This window comes from Sander lucioperca, chromosome 17, assembly GCF_008315115.2.
Source record: "Sander lucioperca isolate FBNREF2018 chromosome 17, SLUC_FBN_1.2, whole genome shotgun sequence".
Lineage (NCBI taxonomy): Eukaryota > Metazoa > Chordata > Actinopteri > Perciformes > Percidae > Sander > Sander lucioperca.
The window spans coordinates 29,986,751-30,000,243 of record NC_050189.1 but is presented as its reverse complement, the minus strand read 5'-3'; the positions used below and the strand labels follow the sequence as shown (position 1 = coordinate 30,000,243).

Below are 13,493 nucleotides of genomic sequence, written 5' to 3'. Positions count from 1 at the left end.
AAGCTAGAAGTCTCTATGAAATCAACCTTGTTTTAAGAAAAACATGGTTTATCCACGATCTTATGGAGAAAAACGACACTACCCACAATCCTAAACGTAACAGCGACGTCTCTGATTGGTCCAACTCGCTGTTACCATAGAAACGTTTACCGTACCCACAAAACCGTGAACGGCTAGAGAGAGCTTCTACCATTGAAGTCTATGATAGTTTCTGTACACGGTCTTGTACCTTTTGCCTTTTTTGCCGTTTTCAAAATGTTTTTTTGCGCCGAATCAAATGTTTTATGCTCACTATTAATCTCGTAGTTGGTTGGCTTGGTTCCAGACTTAAAACTCTATAAATAAGCAATTTTCGAAACGTCAATGAAACAATTGAATGTGGAAAAACACTTCCGGAACCAGAGCCGTTAAAAAAGTGGGCGGTTACTGTTGAGCTCTGTTGAGTGGCTGGTCAAATTTGAACATTCACTAGCCGTAGAGCTCAACAGGGACCGCCCACTTTTTGAAGTGTGTGTTTCACTGACGTTTCAAAAGAATTGCTTATATATAGAGTTTTAAGTCTTGAACCGAGCCAACCTGCTACGAAATGAATAGTGAGCATAAAACATTTGATTCGAAACAAAAAAACATTTTGAAAACTTGCTTGAAAAGGCAAAAGGTGCAAAACCGTGTACAGAAACTATCATAGACTTGAATGGCAGAAGCTCGCTCTAGACGGTCGCGGTTTTGCGGGTACGGTAAAGGTTTCTATGGTAACAGCGAGTTGGACCAATCAGAGATGTCACTGTTATGCTTAGGATTGTGGGTAGTGTCGTTTTTCTCCATAAGATCGTGGATAAACCATGTTTTTCTTAAAACAAGGTTGATTTCATACAGACTTCTAGCTTCTACAGGAGCAGAAACTTTTCGTTATACAACCACGGAGCTCGGGGTCAGTCTACCTCGGATGGTTTAGACATTATGGCTGATAATCTAAATCCTCATGGAGAAAATGAATGGGATTTTCACTTCCGGAACCACACTGTTGAGCTCTATTTGGCTGGTGGGCGAAAAAGTTAATTTTGGACCCTGGTCAGACTGCAACCTGATTCCTATGTTCACCGAGAGGTGAGTTAACCCTCTTGTTGTCCTCGGGTCAAAATTTCTACATCAGAAATTTCGGTTTCTTTCAACCAAATTGCCCAAAAGTAACACAGATGGTTCCATGAAACGCTCTTCACAAGTAAAAGTAAGGATCAGTTCAATACTATCATTGACTTTTGGGTGTTTTAATCCATTTTTGACTAAACTTTGACAGTCTGTGATTATCCATAAACATCATAATAATGTATACTTTATTCATTTTTTAACACTAAAATTAGATAAAATTTCATAAAGGATACATGAGGTTTATTGACTATAAAATCCAAAAATGAGTTTAAAAATAGTGGTAACAAGTTGGTATAAGTGTATACTGGTGGTAGTGGGGTGAAAAAAGCGCAGAAAACGTCGAAAAATGTAAAAAAAAAAAAAAAAAAAAAGTGTTAATTTTGACATGGGAGGACAACACAAGGGTTAACTTCTTAGGTTGTACCAAATGGAAACTGACGTCCTCTATGAAAGGTTTGTACTGTAGGGGACTGAAAAAGAAGTGACGGATACACAAAAAAAGTGTGCATTGGTCGAGTGGTTGTGTTTTTAGGGAAAAACAGATGAAAAAAAAGAAATCTATTTTTTATTATTTTTTACTTTGTACAAGCACCGTGATGTAATTACCTCAATCAAAAACCTATTTTACTGTCTAAAAGTTCTATTGTTGTAAAATACAATTATTTTATGTAGTGTAAAATCTTACAGTTTTATAAAAAAAGGAAAGTAATGTTGGTTCAGAAATTGTTGGTATAAATTGTGGATTTCTGCTCCATTGGATTTTTTTTGAGGGCATTTCTTTTGGTTTGTACTCGCTAAACCCAGGATGAAAAGACAGAAGCTTAACGTTACTGTTCACTTGTCACAAACCTTGACATGCAGGGTTTCCCCCAGAAAAGTTGTTCAGCCTGGTTGCGAGGGTCTTCTCTCGACGAGGGCCCGGTTGGAGGCCAGTCACAGAGCATTAATGTAGAGCCCAATAGTTTCTGCGTTAACAGAATCATGGAAGGAATCGCTAAATTGAGAATTAAAAAAAGCTAAGACCGCTAAGCTAAGACAGATTCCAGAGGGCCCTACATTAAGTCAGTGCTAAAAGATTAACTGGAAATTTGAAAATACGACTGTCTAAGTTTCCCAAAAAATATTGTGTCGGGATCGTGTGCCGCATTTCCTTCGTGTCCCACGTGTCACGTTTCCTAAGACCCAACCCGCGTGTCACGTTTCCTGAACCCAACCGTAGCCTTCTTATTTTACTAAATGCAACCGGTCCGCTGGATACGGCGCTCAAAATGCGTACAGATAACACGCCACTTGGCTTTATAAAGTGGCGTGTATGTTTACGCCCACTGTATACAGCGTAGACATACACGCAGATAGCTCAAAATGCGTACAGATAACACGCCACTTGGCTTAAGAAAGTGGGGATGTATGTTTACGCGGTCATGATGTCATGTTGTGAGTTTTCTGTTGCACGACTAAAACAACTTTTGAACGTACACACGTTCCACCAAAACAAGTTCCTTCCCGAGGCTATTTTGCAGAGGCACCGTGGCTTCCGTCCAGCACTTAGCGCCGCCCAAGACGATTGTGATTGGTTTAAAGACAATGGCAATAAACCAGAGCAGGTTTTCTCCCATCCCGGAATGCCATGTGGACTAGCCAGACCCTCCTCCGCAGCGCTGTGGAGGAAGGTCTGGCAAAGCGACACTAGGTGGGGGGGGGGCAACTTAGGCCCGGTGGGCCACCAGGCTTACAATACACTAGGGGGAAACCCTGGCATCTTCCTCTCAGTTCTCTGGTGGATCTGCTTAGCTTTTTAGATTCACTCTGGCTCTGCGGCGATGAAGCTGAGAAGTACTCTTGTCATTGTTCATTTCAAATGTACTCTTTCATTAATGTAGGGGGTTGTAGTTTGAGGGGTTTTGTGGCATAATATAGCCTGCTTTTTAATAAATGCACATAAAATGTGTTTCAGGATCTTTTTGTCATCAACAAGGGAAGGTGAACTCAGAATACATTTCAAATGTGTTTCGTTTAATCATGTTAGATCCTCTCCACAGTTTGTTGGATGGGTCCTGTTATGTAAATATTACTGATTAAATTAATTTAAGGATTTCTGACTCTGGCTCCTTGCGTTTGTTGATTATTCCATTTTTTCCGTTTTTTCTAATTTTCATTTGCAACTCCTAGCAGGATGATGGCTTAAAACATTAGACAAGCTAGGGCGCCCGGATAGCTCAGTTGGTAGAGTGGGCGCCCATATATAGAGGTTTGCTCCTCAATGCAGCGGGCCCAGGTTCGACTCCGACCTGCGGCCCTTTGCTGCATGTCATTCCCTCTCTCTCTCCTTTCATTTCTTCAGCTGTCCTGTCAAATAAAGCCCTAAAAATGCCCAAAAAATAACCTTAAAAAGAAAAGAAAAAAACATTAGACAAGCAACAACAATACAACACAGACGTAAAACAAGAACCCATAAGCACAGACAACTACTGTTCCAGATCAGCTGGCAGGTTGATGGCATGAGAAAAACATAACACAAGTAGCATATACAGTAGACAGGTACAAATGCAGAGACGCACATTAAAACACATCAACAACACAGAAGCAACTACCATATTTCGGGGGGGGGGGTCCCCTTATCTTATTACATTTGCTAAAGGAAACAACACTATGTTGATATACAGAGGCTACATTCCTCTTTATGGGACCGTATAGGGTAAATGTAGTTTCACATTGACTTTCATGTTATTTTCTATAAGGAAATGAAATTAAGAGTGTAGGCTACTGCAGCTTCACAGAAAAATCCAGCTATCTAAATCCAGGTGTGTGTGTGTGTGTGTGTGTGTGTGTGTGTGTGTGTGTGTAAAATGTGAAAGATATATGTGGATAAGTGGGAATGCATGGTATATGTGGAGGAGTGGAAGCATGGTTGGGGAGGTGTGTATGTAAAAGTATGAGTATGAGCACGCATGAGTGTGGTTTATATCCTGTGGAGTAGAGGTAAAAAGGAATATATTTAAAATGACATGGTACAGCTGAACGTGTCGTAACACTACCGAACGCTTGTCGAAGCATGAATGACCCCGTTTGACAATCTGTGTGTGTGTGTGTGTGTGTGTGTGTGTGTGTGTGTGTGTGTGTGTGTGTGTGTGTGTGTGCGCGTGTGCGCGTTCTTTCTCTCATCTTCGCATCCCGGGCGTGTTGTAAAAAGGCGGGGCTAGAGCTACAGTGCGAGGAAGAGATGCGAGTGAGAGGCAATCCGGAGGAAGCACAAATAACCAAATCACAGGAAGCGTTCATACTCATTTTTACAGTGAGCCTCGATCCCTATCAGAACAAACAGGCAGGCGGGCGCGCTGAGGGCGGACATTGGAATTAAACCAACTGGTTTAATTTCATCCGCATCCTCATATCAGAGGAAATCGTCCGCATCCGCCTCTACAGTAGTGACCTAGAAAGTAAACATTCGTCTGGCAGATGGAGAAACAGGCCGGAGCTGCCGGGGCGGCGGACGGAGCAGGGTCGAACAGAAAGCTCTGGGGCTCGCCGACCGGCGCACCAGCCACCGGAGAAACCCTGGACAGGTGAGTAGTGGACACTTGATATTACAAGAATATGTCACACGTCGCCATTTAGCTAGGGTTTTCTTGCTTTCCACAATTTCCCACGAAATATTAAACAATATATGCCATGAGTCAAGAGGGTCGTGGTTTGAAATCGGCGTAGACCCAATGCATAACATTTCAAACAACTTTTAAAAATGTTTTCATTTTTCCAATAAAAAACCCGGAGTTTGGAGTGACGGTAACGGTAACGTTACAGTAACGTTAGCTATGATGGAGTAGCTAACAGTGAGTAGGCTACAAGCGTATCTAAATCACCATACTGTATAAGAACAAGGAGGCGACAGCCTAACATGTTCGACATAACAGAATGGTCTACCAGTGGGTAAACAGACAGCTAATAGCTAGCGTTAGCTCAGTAAAAAAGGCCTAGCTTATAGGGTAACGTTACAGTAGCCACCGCTAATGCACATATGTATATGGCTAATGCAGACCACTGTCACGTTAATGTACTGTAGGCGACGCTATAACGTCACAGTAACGTTAGCTAACTAGGTTTACAAATGCAGTGACAACGGTAAAAAAAAATGGTAAAATGTATTTCCATTTTGAATAAAATTGTCCGTTAGCTTAGTTTAGTCTCCACATATATGTTTTTAGTTATGACTTGATGATGACATTCAGATTTTTTCAAGAATATGGATTAAACGAGCATAATATCAACAGAAATATGAATGGTAAATGTATGGTCGACCCACCCACAGGTGTTTCACGTATTAGCCTTAATACTGTACACAATGACAATATCATCTGCTAAATGTAGCATTTAAATTGTATAATTGTATGTATTTTATCATTATTAGGACCATATTGCTGTATTACCTTAATCTCTCCTTATTATGGCAACAAATCAATGTACACAATCAGTCTGTATGTTGTGTTTACCTTTGTTTGTGGAAGACTTGCACATATTTAGTTGGGTTTAGGTCCTTCCTCAAGAAAATGTTATGGTTTTCAATAACAAAAAAAGTGCAATTTCATGTCAGTTAGACCATTATTATTACCATAGTCTATATCCACGACGTTCTACTTCTGGGATTGCTCCGGTGCCGCCGGAAATTCCGCCGGATGTCCCTCTTTTTGGCCAGGTGTCTGTTACCTTCCACTCCGGTGGATTTCTGAGGACTATGGTTAACTGCTCCTCAGATCTCTGCAGGGTAAATCCAGACAGCTAGCTAGACTATCTGTCCAATCTGAGTTTTCTGTTGCACGCCTAAAACTACTTTGGAACGTACACATGTTCCACCAAAACAAGTTCCTTCCACTATGGAACCGGTTCCTACGCAACCAGTAGCGTAGGCAGAAATAGTATTTTGGGCGGGCCAGTACAAAAGTGAGTGGGCCATTTTCAAAAAGACGTAGAAGTAGCAAAAAGGACAAACTGAAAAAAACAGCAACAATTTTACCTTCCAACATACTGCATTGCAACGGCAATAGCAGTACTGTCTACAACATGCTCAACCAACAACGCTCAGTCTAAAAAGTTTATTCACAACAATATAGACAAAAACCTGTCAAGTTTTAACCTATTCAGGCTAAAATATATTTGCACCGGCAAAACCAGCAGCATTGGCTCTGCACAGCACTGTTATAAAATTAACCATTTTATTGCACAAAGTGGCAACTAAACATAAACCCAAACAGCAGAAGAGAAGGCGTTTACATACTGCATGACATATAATAGCCTACATCAGACAGAAATCGCACATGTAACATATCCCTTGTGCATTAATAACAGCATTGTTGCTTCAGGACTATGGTCAGATCGTGAGCAGCAGATGCGCTACCAGCAGTAAAAGAAAATCAAAGAATGAAAACTTCCAGCCAAACATTGTTTGAATTATGAAAGATATAATGAAAAGTGGCCAGCAAAGCGCCAAATCTTAGACAGTGTATGGAGTCCGCGGCAGTGACAGGATCAAAGAAAACTAAAAACTACGTCACTCACAGATAAGTTATCTTCTTATTTAATGTGGGCAAGACACAAACGCGTTTCAGCTAGAAGCCATCATCACCATTTCTCACTAAATAGGAAGGTTACTAGGTTACTTAAATAATAACGCAAGAAGCATGAAACACGTTTTACTTAATGTTTCCTCTGCCTGTACGCAACCGGTAGGAATCGGACCGGATTAGAACGCAAATTTCGGTTCCTCATTTCGGTTCCACTTAATGTGTCGACTGAAATATTTTCCCTCTGTTGTTCCGAAACGGACGTAAAAATATCACCCTGTCTCTGTAGTCTACCGTTAGCTAGCTACCGTAAATGTAGGCTACTTTTTCTAGATAATTTTTTGGTCTTTTTCCGCCTTTATTTGATAGGACATCTAGGTGAGAAAGGGGAGAGAGGGGGGGGGGAAGACATGCAGGAAATCATCACAGGTCGGATTCTAACCCTGGACCTCTGCGTCGAGGCATAAACCTCCAATTATATGTGCGCCTGCTCTACCCACTGAACCAACCCGGCCACAATGTAGGCTACTTTTAAAATGCCATATTTTCCCTCTGGGTTCACCAAAACGGACGTAAAAGCGTATTAACCATTCACTGGGAGAGATGTTGTATCTTGTCAGAGAAGGCAAATATGGTCATTTTTCTGCAAAAGAACTGCTAAAGTTTGAAGCTGGTTTACAGTAGTTAGCATACCTACTCAACATTTATTTGGTCGTTACTTATTAATAGTGTAACTGTTATTTATTGTTAAATTATTGTAGTTGTGTGTTAGGTCACTTAGGTCTACTTCTATATTTAAGTACTTTAAAACGTTAATATATTGTTAAATTTAAATAATTTTCAATTAAAAAAAACTCTATAAAAGAGCCTTTCTTTGATGTCATTTTTCAGCTTTTCTAGAATCGGTTTAGGAATCGGAATCGTTTTTAAAAGTACCGGTTCGGCATCGGAATCGTAAAAATCCAAACGATGCCCAAACCTAACCCAGAATGCTGTGTGGACTAGCAAGAGCCTCTTCCACAGCGCTGTGGAGGAAGGTCTGGCAATTCAAGACTACAGTATTATTACCATATCTGTGTCTAAAACGTTAAAAAAGCTAGAGCAGATAGTGAATAATAAAACTCTGTAACAAGAAGTTTTCTAATGTGTTTTTTATCTATAAAATAGATATAAAACTTAAGAATAGTGGCAATGACTCATTGACACAGTGATTGAAGTCATATCCCATCCAAAATCATTGAATATCAATCACTCCCTGTAGACGGAAAGGTGTCTGTCTAATGTTTGCAGTTTGGATACAGTTGAAAAAATGATAATAAAGAGGCCTGGTTTACTTCATAGGCTGTGTACCTGTGTCACTACATTATCTGGGTCACTTGACAGTGGTAGAACCAAAAGATGTATCCTAAAATGTTTTTAAATTTGACAGAAAGAGACAATTATATTGTTAATCGCAATTATTGCTGAGAAACAAGAAATGCTCAAATAAAGCTGGAATAATAGTAATAACAAAACACAACATAAACATTGATTGCTAATAAAGGCTGTGTTTAATACCATTTGTAATCACTTCTATATTGCTGTTTTGTAATTATGTTTTTATTATCACAGTTAAGCCACAGCCAATGGAAGGCAACACTTCCTGCAGATGTTACACAACAAAAGCATACCAGAAAAGGGAGGGATTTACCTTTTTCTGAAACATCTGTGCAGGAAGTGTTGAGTTACATTGACGGCGGCTCAAGTTGAAGGAATCGGGGGCAAAACAAGTATCTTGTTATAGTTTTTTTATTTTCTTGTCTATGTCCTTTCAGTCCAACAGGTTCTCATGTGGAGTGGTGCAAACAGCTGATCGCAGCCACCATCTCCAGTCAGATCTCAGGATCAGGCCCAGCTGACGTCGGGAACAGGGACAACAAGGTAGCTCACACACACGCACAGACAGACACACACACACACACACACACGCACAAACACACACCATGTTTCCAAGCCATGTTTCCATCCACTTGTTTTAATGCGAATTAAGTAATATCGAATGAAAAATACCTTATGGAAACCGTGAAATTCAGTTGAATTTAATGATTATCGACACAAATTTTGGGAGGAGTGGGGAAGGCCAGTCTGTCCGTGAATCTGGGGGGTGGAGCTTCTAAAGTATTTGTTTGGCAGTTGAGTTCAAATATCAATAATTTTTTGCGCAGTATCGCTTACTGCACTGCTAATCGTTTTTTGCGATAGACGCTGATGGAAACGTTATTTGCCGAATAAATAATGAATTGCGATGATGTTTTAGGTGATTTTATGGTTGCAACCCGCCACAAAACATAGGTCATTTCCTCCACGTGTTTCCGCTTTCTTAGCAGATGTGGCGGGTGTCAACAAAGAAAGACAACGAAAGAGGACTTTTTAAATGTATTTTACGAGCGCAAAATAACATCTAGCATCTGCATCATCACAGTGATGTTTTGATAGCGTCATTGTCGTATTATAGCTTGATATGTCGCTGTCAGCTTGCACATAAGCACTTTTACAACTTGTGCAGTATTAATCATTTGTAGGTAGACGCCGTGATCCATTTTGGCTAGCAAAACTTTGTTTTTTTCCCGCAAATGTTAGCTCAAGTGTTGTGCGATTCAGCGCGAAAATGAATGGGAACACCTTAAAACAGGGGTGTCAAACTCAGTTTCCCAGAGGGCCAGACTGGAAAATGAGATTCACATCAAGGGCCAGACATAGAGCGATTATTGACATGTGTTTATTTAAGAGAAAAAGTCAAATATTGTGACTGTATTATTGCATGTCTCATATACTGTAGTCTTCTCACTTACATTTTGGGCCACATAAAGCCCCAAAAAAGTTTGGCAAAAAAGTTCCTCAGCCAGCGACAGATACGTTGAGAAAAGCGCCAAAAAAGTTGGAAAAAGGCCGCAAAAAGCGTCAAAATTGTCTGAAAAAGTGACAAAAACATCGTAAAAGTGGCAAAACATTGAGTAAAGCATCCAAAACGTTAAAACAAAGTGCCTAAAGCATTGAAAAAAAAAGCGCATAAACTGCTGTAAAAGGCGCCAAAAATGTAAAAAATAAAATAAAAGCACCAAAAACTTTGGAAAAAGCGACAAAAACTAGGTGGGCCTAAATGTATTGTGAACGTAAATTGAAATGCGGGCCAGATCAAAACCTGCGAGGGGCTGGATTTGGCCCTCGGGCCTTGAGTTTGACAGGTGTGCCTTAAAATGTCTCGAATCTTTTCGATATACCAGTTTGACCGCAAAACAGCACGTGGCGTCATCGCGCACAGGTTTTTATTGGCCTTAAAGCCGTTGGATGGAAACACGCTATCACCGGCTTTATTCGCATGAGCGATCTCCAGAGAGTTTGATTGACAAGGGGATGGAAACATAACTACACACACACACACACACACACACACACACACACACACACACAGTATTTACATACATGCCCTATTTCTCATCAGTGTGTTTTGTAACTGATAGGCTGGGAGAAGACCAGGTTTCATGGTAATGTATCCCATGTGTGCTATGTATGCCTTTGAGTGTGTGTAGCCAGAGCTATGTGTGTTAAGTGTATGTGAATGTGATGTGTCACAGCTGCTGTCGTCGTTTAGATTGGCTACTATTGAGCTGCTGTGTACAGTTTGTCTTGGTGTTTGGTGTTTTAAGCCCCCAACTTCGTCTTCCAGGCAGCGCTGCCTGGAAGGCACTAGGATTAGGTAGTGGTTAGGGTTAAGGTTAGGATTAGGTACCTTGAGGTCGACGGTTGCAGCGCTGCCTTGAAGTCGACGTTGGGGGCTTAAAACACCATCGAGCGTTTGTCTTCTGCTTCTGCCTGCCACAAGAACACGTTTCATCGTCTCAACTCGTCCTCCCAGCAGTCGTTTGGGTTGAGAGACGCAACATTGTTCAGCTGGGTATGAACTAAATAATAGCTGCTGGACACACTGTAATTAGTTCTACGCCTCAGCATGTGTGAAACACAAAGTCTCTTCAGTGTGAGTAGTAAACCAGTTGTTCCCAAACCTTTTCACATGAAGGAGCCCCAAACTGACACAAATTAGACCACGGACCCCAATTTGATAAGATTTCCTCCCAGGGTCCCCCACCTGATAGGGATTTTGCTTTTTAGATGTTTTATTTCATCACGTTTAGTGCTGGGTATCATTCAAAACCAGTTCCTGAACGATACTTGTTTTCCATACCAATTTTATAAAAATCCATTTTAATAAAAAAAGAAGTTACAACCTAACAGAAAAACCTTTTTCTTTATTTTTACAGCTCATACTACGTCTCTGTGTGTAACCTGTGTGTGACAGCCAATCACAACCATTATTAGATCTTGGTAGAAGCATGCTGCGTGTTTATTGGCTCACTGACGCTGATGAGATTTGTCGGTCCAAATTCTCTGGGCGGGCAAAGCAGAGAAAGGGGAGGTAACCTTTCCCCTTATGACCTCATAAAGAGAAGATTCCAGATTGGCCCATCTGAGCTTTCATTTTCTCAAAGGCAGAGCAGGATAACCAGGGCTCGGTTTACATCTATCACCATTTCTAGCCACTGGGGGACCATAGGCAGGCTGGGGGAACGCATATTAATGTTAAAAAACCTCATAAAGTCACATTTTCATGCCATGGGACCTTTAAAGAAATGACAACAACCCCCATCGGCGCATTACAGTCATAGCGCGTTCCATTTGTACTCGGAAGTCGGATTTTCTGAGGTCAGAGTCGGAAACACGCCCCCCCCCCCCGACTTAGGATTTCCGAGCTCGGAACTCGGACAGCCACCGAGTGACCCGAGCTAAAAATCCAACATAGCTGCCCCGTGCATCAGCAGTAGTGAAAGCTGTAGTAACATACCGTTTATTAGCTCTTCTGTCTTATTTGTGTCTCACTAAATCAGTCGTACACACAGCGCTGTTCAGCTTCTATCTGTGGACATAACGGGTATTGCTAACAATGGCTAACCCGGCTAGCGCTAATGAAAACAATGACTTGTTAAATGGAACGCATTCATCTCGGGTGTGACGTCATTCCCGGCTTTGGCTTCCGGCTTTTCAGCCCTAGAAAGTCACCGGGCCTTTTCATAAAAAAATAAGACCGAGAAACATCCCCCGTTCCGAGACAATAGCACATCATTTAGATCGAGTAAATGAAATAGCAATAATTCCTACTCACTTTCTTTTTTGGGATTTCCGTCCTAGGTCTCTTCTTAGCAGTACTGGAACATTTCGTGGGCGCTTCTTGGTGGGGTTTTCAGCCAAGCCATTTGCTGGAAACGGATATGATGTAGTCGCCGTCGGTGGTCCCGTATAAACAGAAAATATTTAGTTGAATCATTGGTAGAAAAAAATAAATACAAATGAAAAATACATTTTATAAATCGTCGCAAAAGAAACACGCTGCCTACGTGGATCGATTTCCCCACCCCTATTGAATGTAGTTTGTGGCGTTCACACATTTGAAAAATGATCTCTTAAACGAGACATTGGAAGTGCGCTCTGTGTCCCAGCGCTTTTCTGTTGCTTGGTTTGGAATGTGCATTCACAGCTATGTACTGGCTCAGCTGTTGTGCAGCTCCCTTCTTGTACTGTAGCAGGTTTCTGTTGTAGCATTTGCTTTGGGCTCTTGCGTGTTTGCACCCATCTGTCACCAAAAATAGAACGGCTACATTGCACTATTTGACATTGTCACTTATAAAGATGGATTTCTGCCAACAACACGAACAAGAAAGATATATAACCTTCAGTTTGATATCAGACTGTGAATATAGTTGTTTCCATTTCATGTGAACTACATTTGTTTTTGTTCATTCATGTGTGTGTGTGCGTGTGTGTCTGTCCTGTGTACTTGGTGTGTGTAATCTCCAGGTGTCCAAGAGGCTGACTCCCAGGGTAAGAGTTGTAGACTTATCAGCTTGTCTTCTGATAAACGCCTCTTTCCTGTTATGCAGCAACATTTTTGTCTCTTGACATTTGAAAAAAAGAAAAGATGGATTGTGTTTTTTTGCTTTATATAAGAACAGTGACATGTTTGGGCGCCCGGATAGCTCAGTTGGTAGAGCGGGCGCCCATATATAGAGGTTTACTCCTCGACGCATCGGGCCCGGGTTCGACTCTGACCTGCGGTCCTTTGCTGCATGTCATTCCCCCTCTTTCTCTCTCCCCTTTCATGTCTTCAGCTGTCCTGTTAAAAATAAAGGCCTAAAAATGCCCCAAAAATAATCTTAAAAAATAGGCACTCAAATAATAATCCTTATGCCTGGACTGGTTTTTATTGATAGAACTAACGGGGTGGACATTCTTTAGCTAAGTTAGCCTTAGATCAACAGAACCTTTTATTTTTTTTTAAAAGATAATTTTTGGGCACTTTAGGCCTTTATTTGACAGGACATCTTAGACTTGAAAGGAGAGAGAGGGGGAATGACATGCAGCAAAGGGCTGGAGCTGAACCCGTGGCCGCTGCATCGAGGACTGAGCCTCTTTATATGGGCGCGCGCTCTACCAGGTGAGCTACCCAGGCTCCCAACAGAACCTTTATAACTATATCAAATATGTTATACAAAAAATAATTGATTAACGTCATGAGAAATGGAGGAGAAAAAAAAGACATGGTGAAAGTTTATGCTCACTGTACTTTGAGTTCCCTCCAAAAAATATGTTGTTACTTCCTGAAGATGGAATCTGGAATTGTAGTCTCTTTTTTTTTGGGGAGGCAAGAAACTACAAACTTCAGGATAAAAGGACACACAGTAAAAGATGAGAATCATT

The 13,493-nt window shown here is 41.1% G+C and overlaps 1 protein-coding gene across 5 annotated transcripts in view; it reads left to right on the top strand.

Moving 5' to 3' along the window:
- Window positions 1–4,338: 4,338 nt before the first annotated feature.
- The window catches only part of mtmr1a (myotubularin related protein 1a), a 31,111-nt gene continuing 21,956 nt past the window's right edge, over window positions 4,339–13,493 (top strand). Inside the window, exons 1-4 of one of the 5 annotated variants that reach the window (XM_031290998.2) lie at window positions 4,339–4,712; window positions 8,519–8,624; window positions 10,205–10,228; window positions 12,594–12,617. In XM_031290998.2, coding sequence (XP_031146858.1) covers window positions 4,606–4,712; window positions 8,519–8,624; window positions 10,205–10,228; window positions 12,594–12,617 — 261 coding nt within the window. In that variant the 5' untranslated portion in view covers window positions 4,339–4,605. The remainder of the gene's footprint in view (window positions 4,713–8,518; window positions 8,625–10,204; window positions 10,229–12,593; window positions 12,618–13,493) is intronic. The other 4 variants (XM_031290979.2, XM_031290984.2, XM_031290973.2 and 1 more) reach the window with 4 other exon arrangements.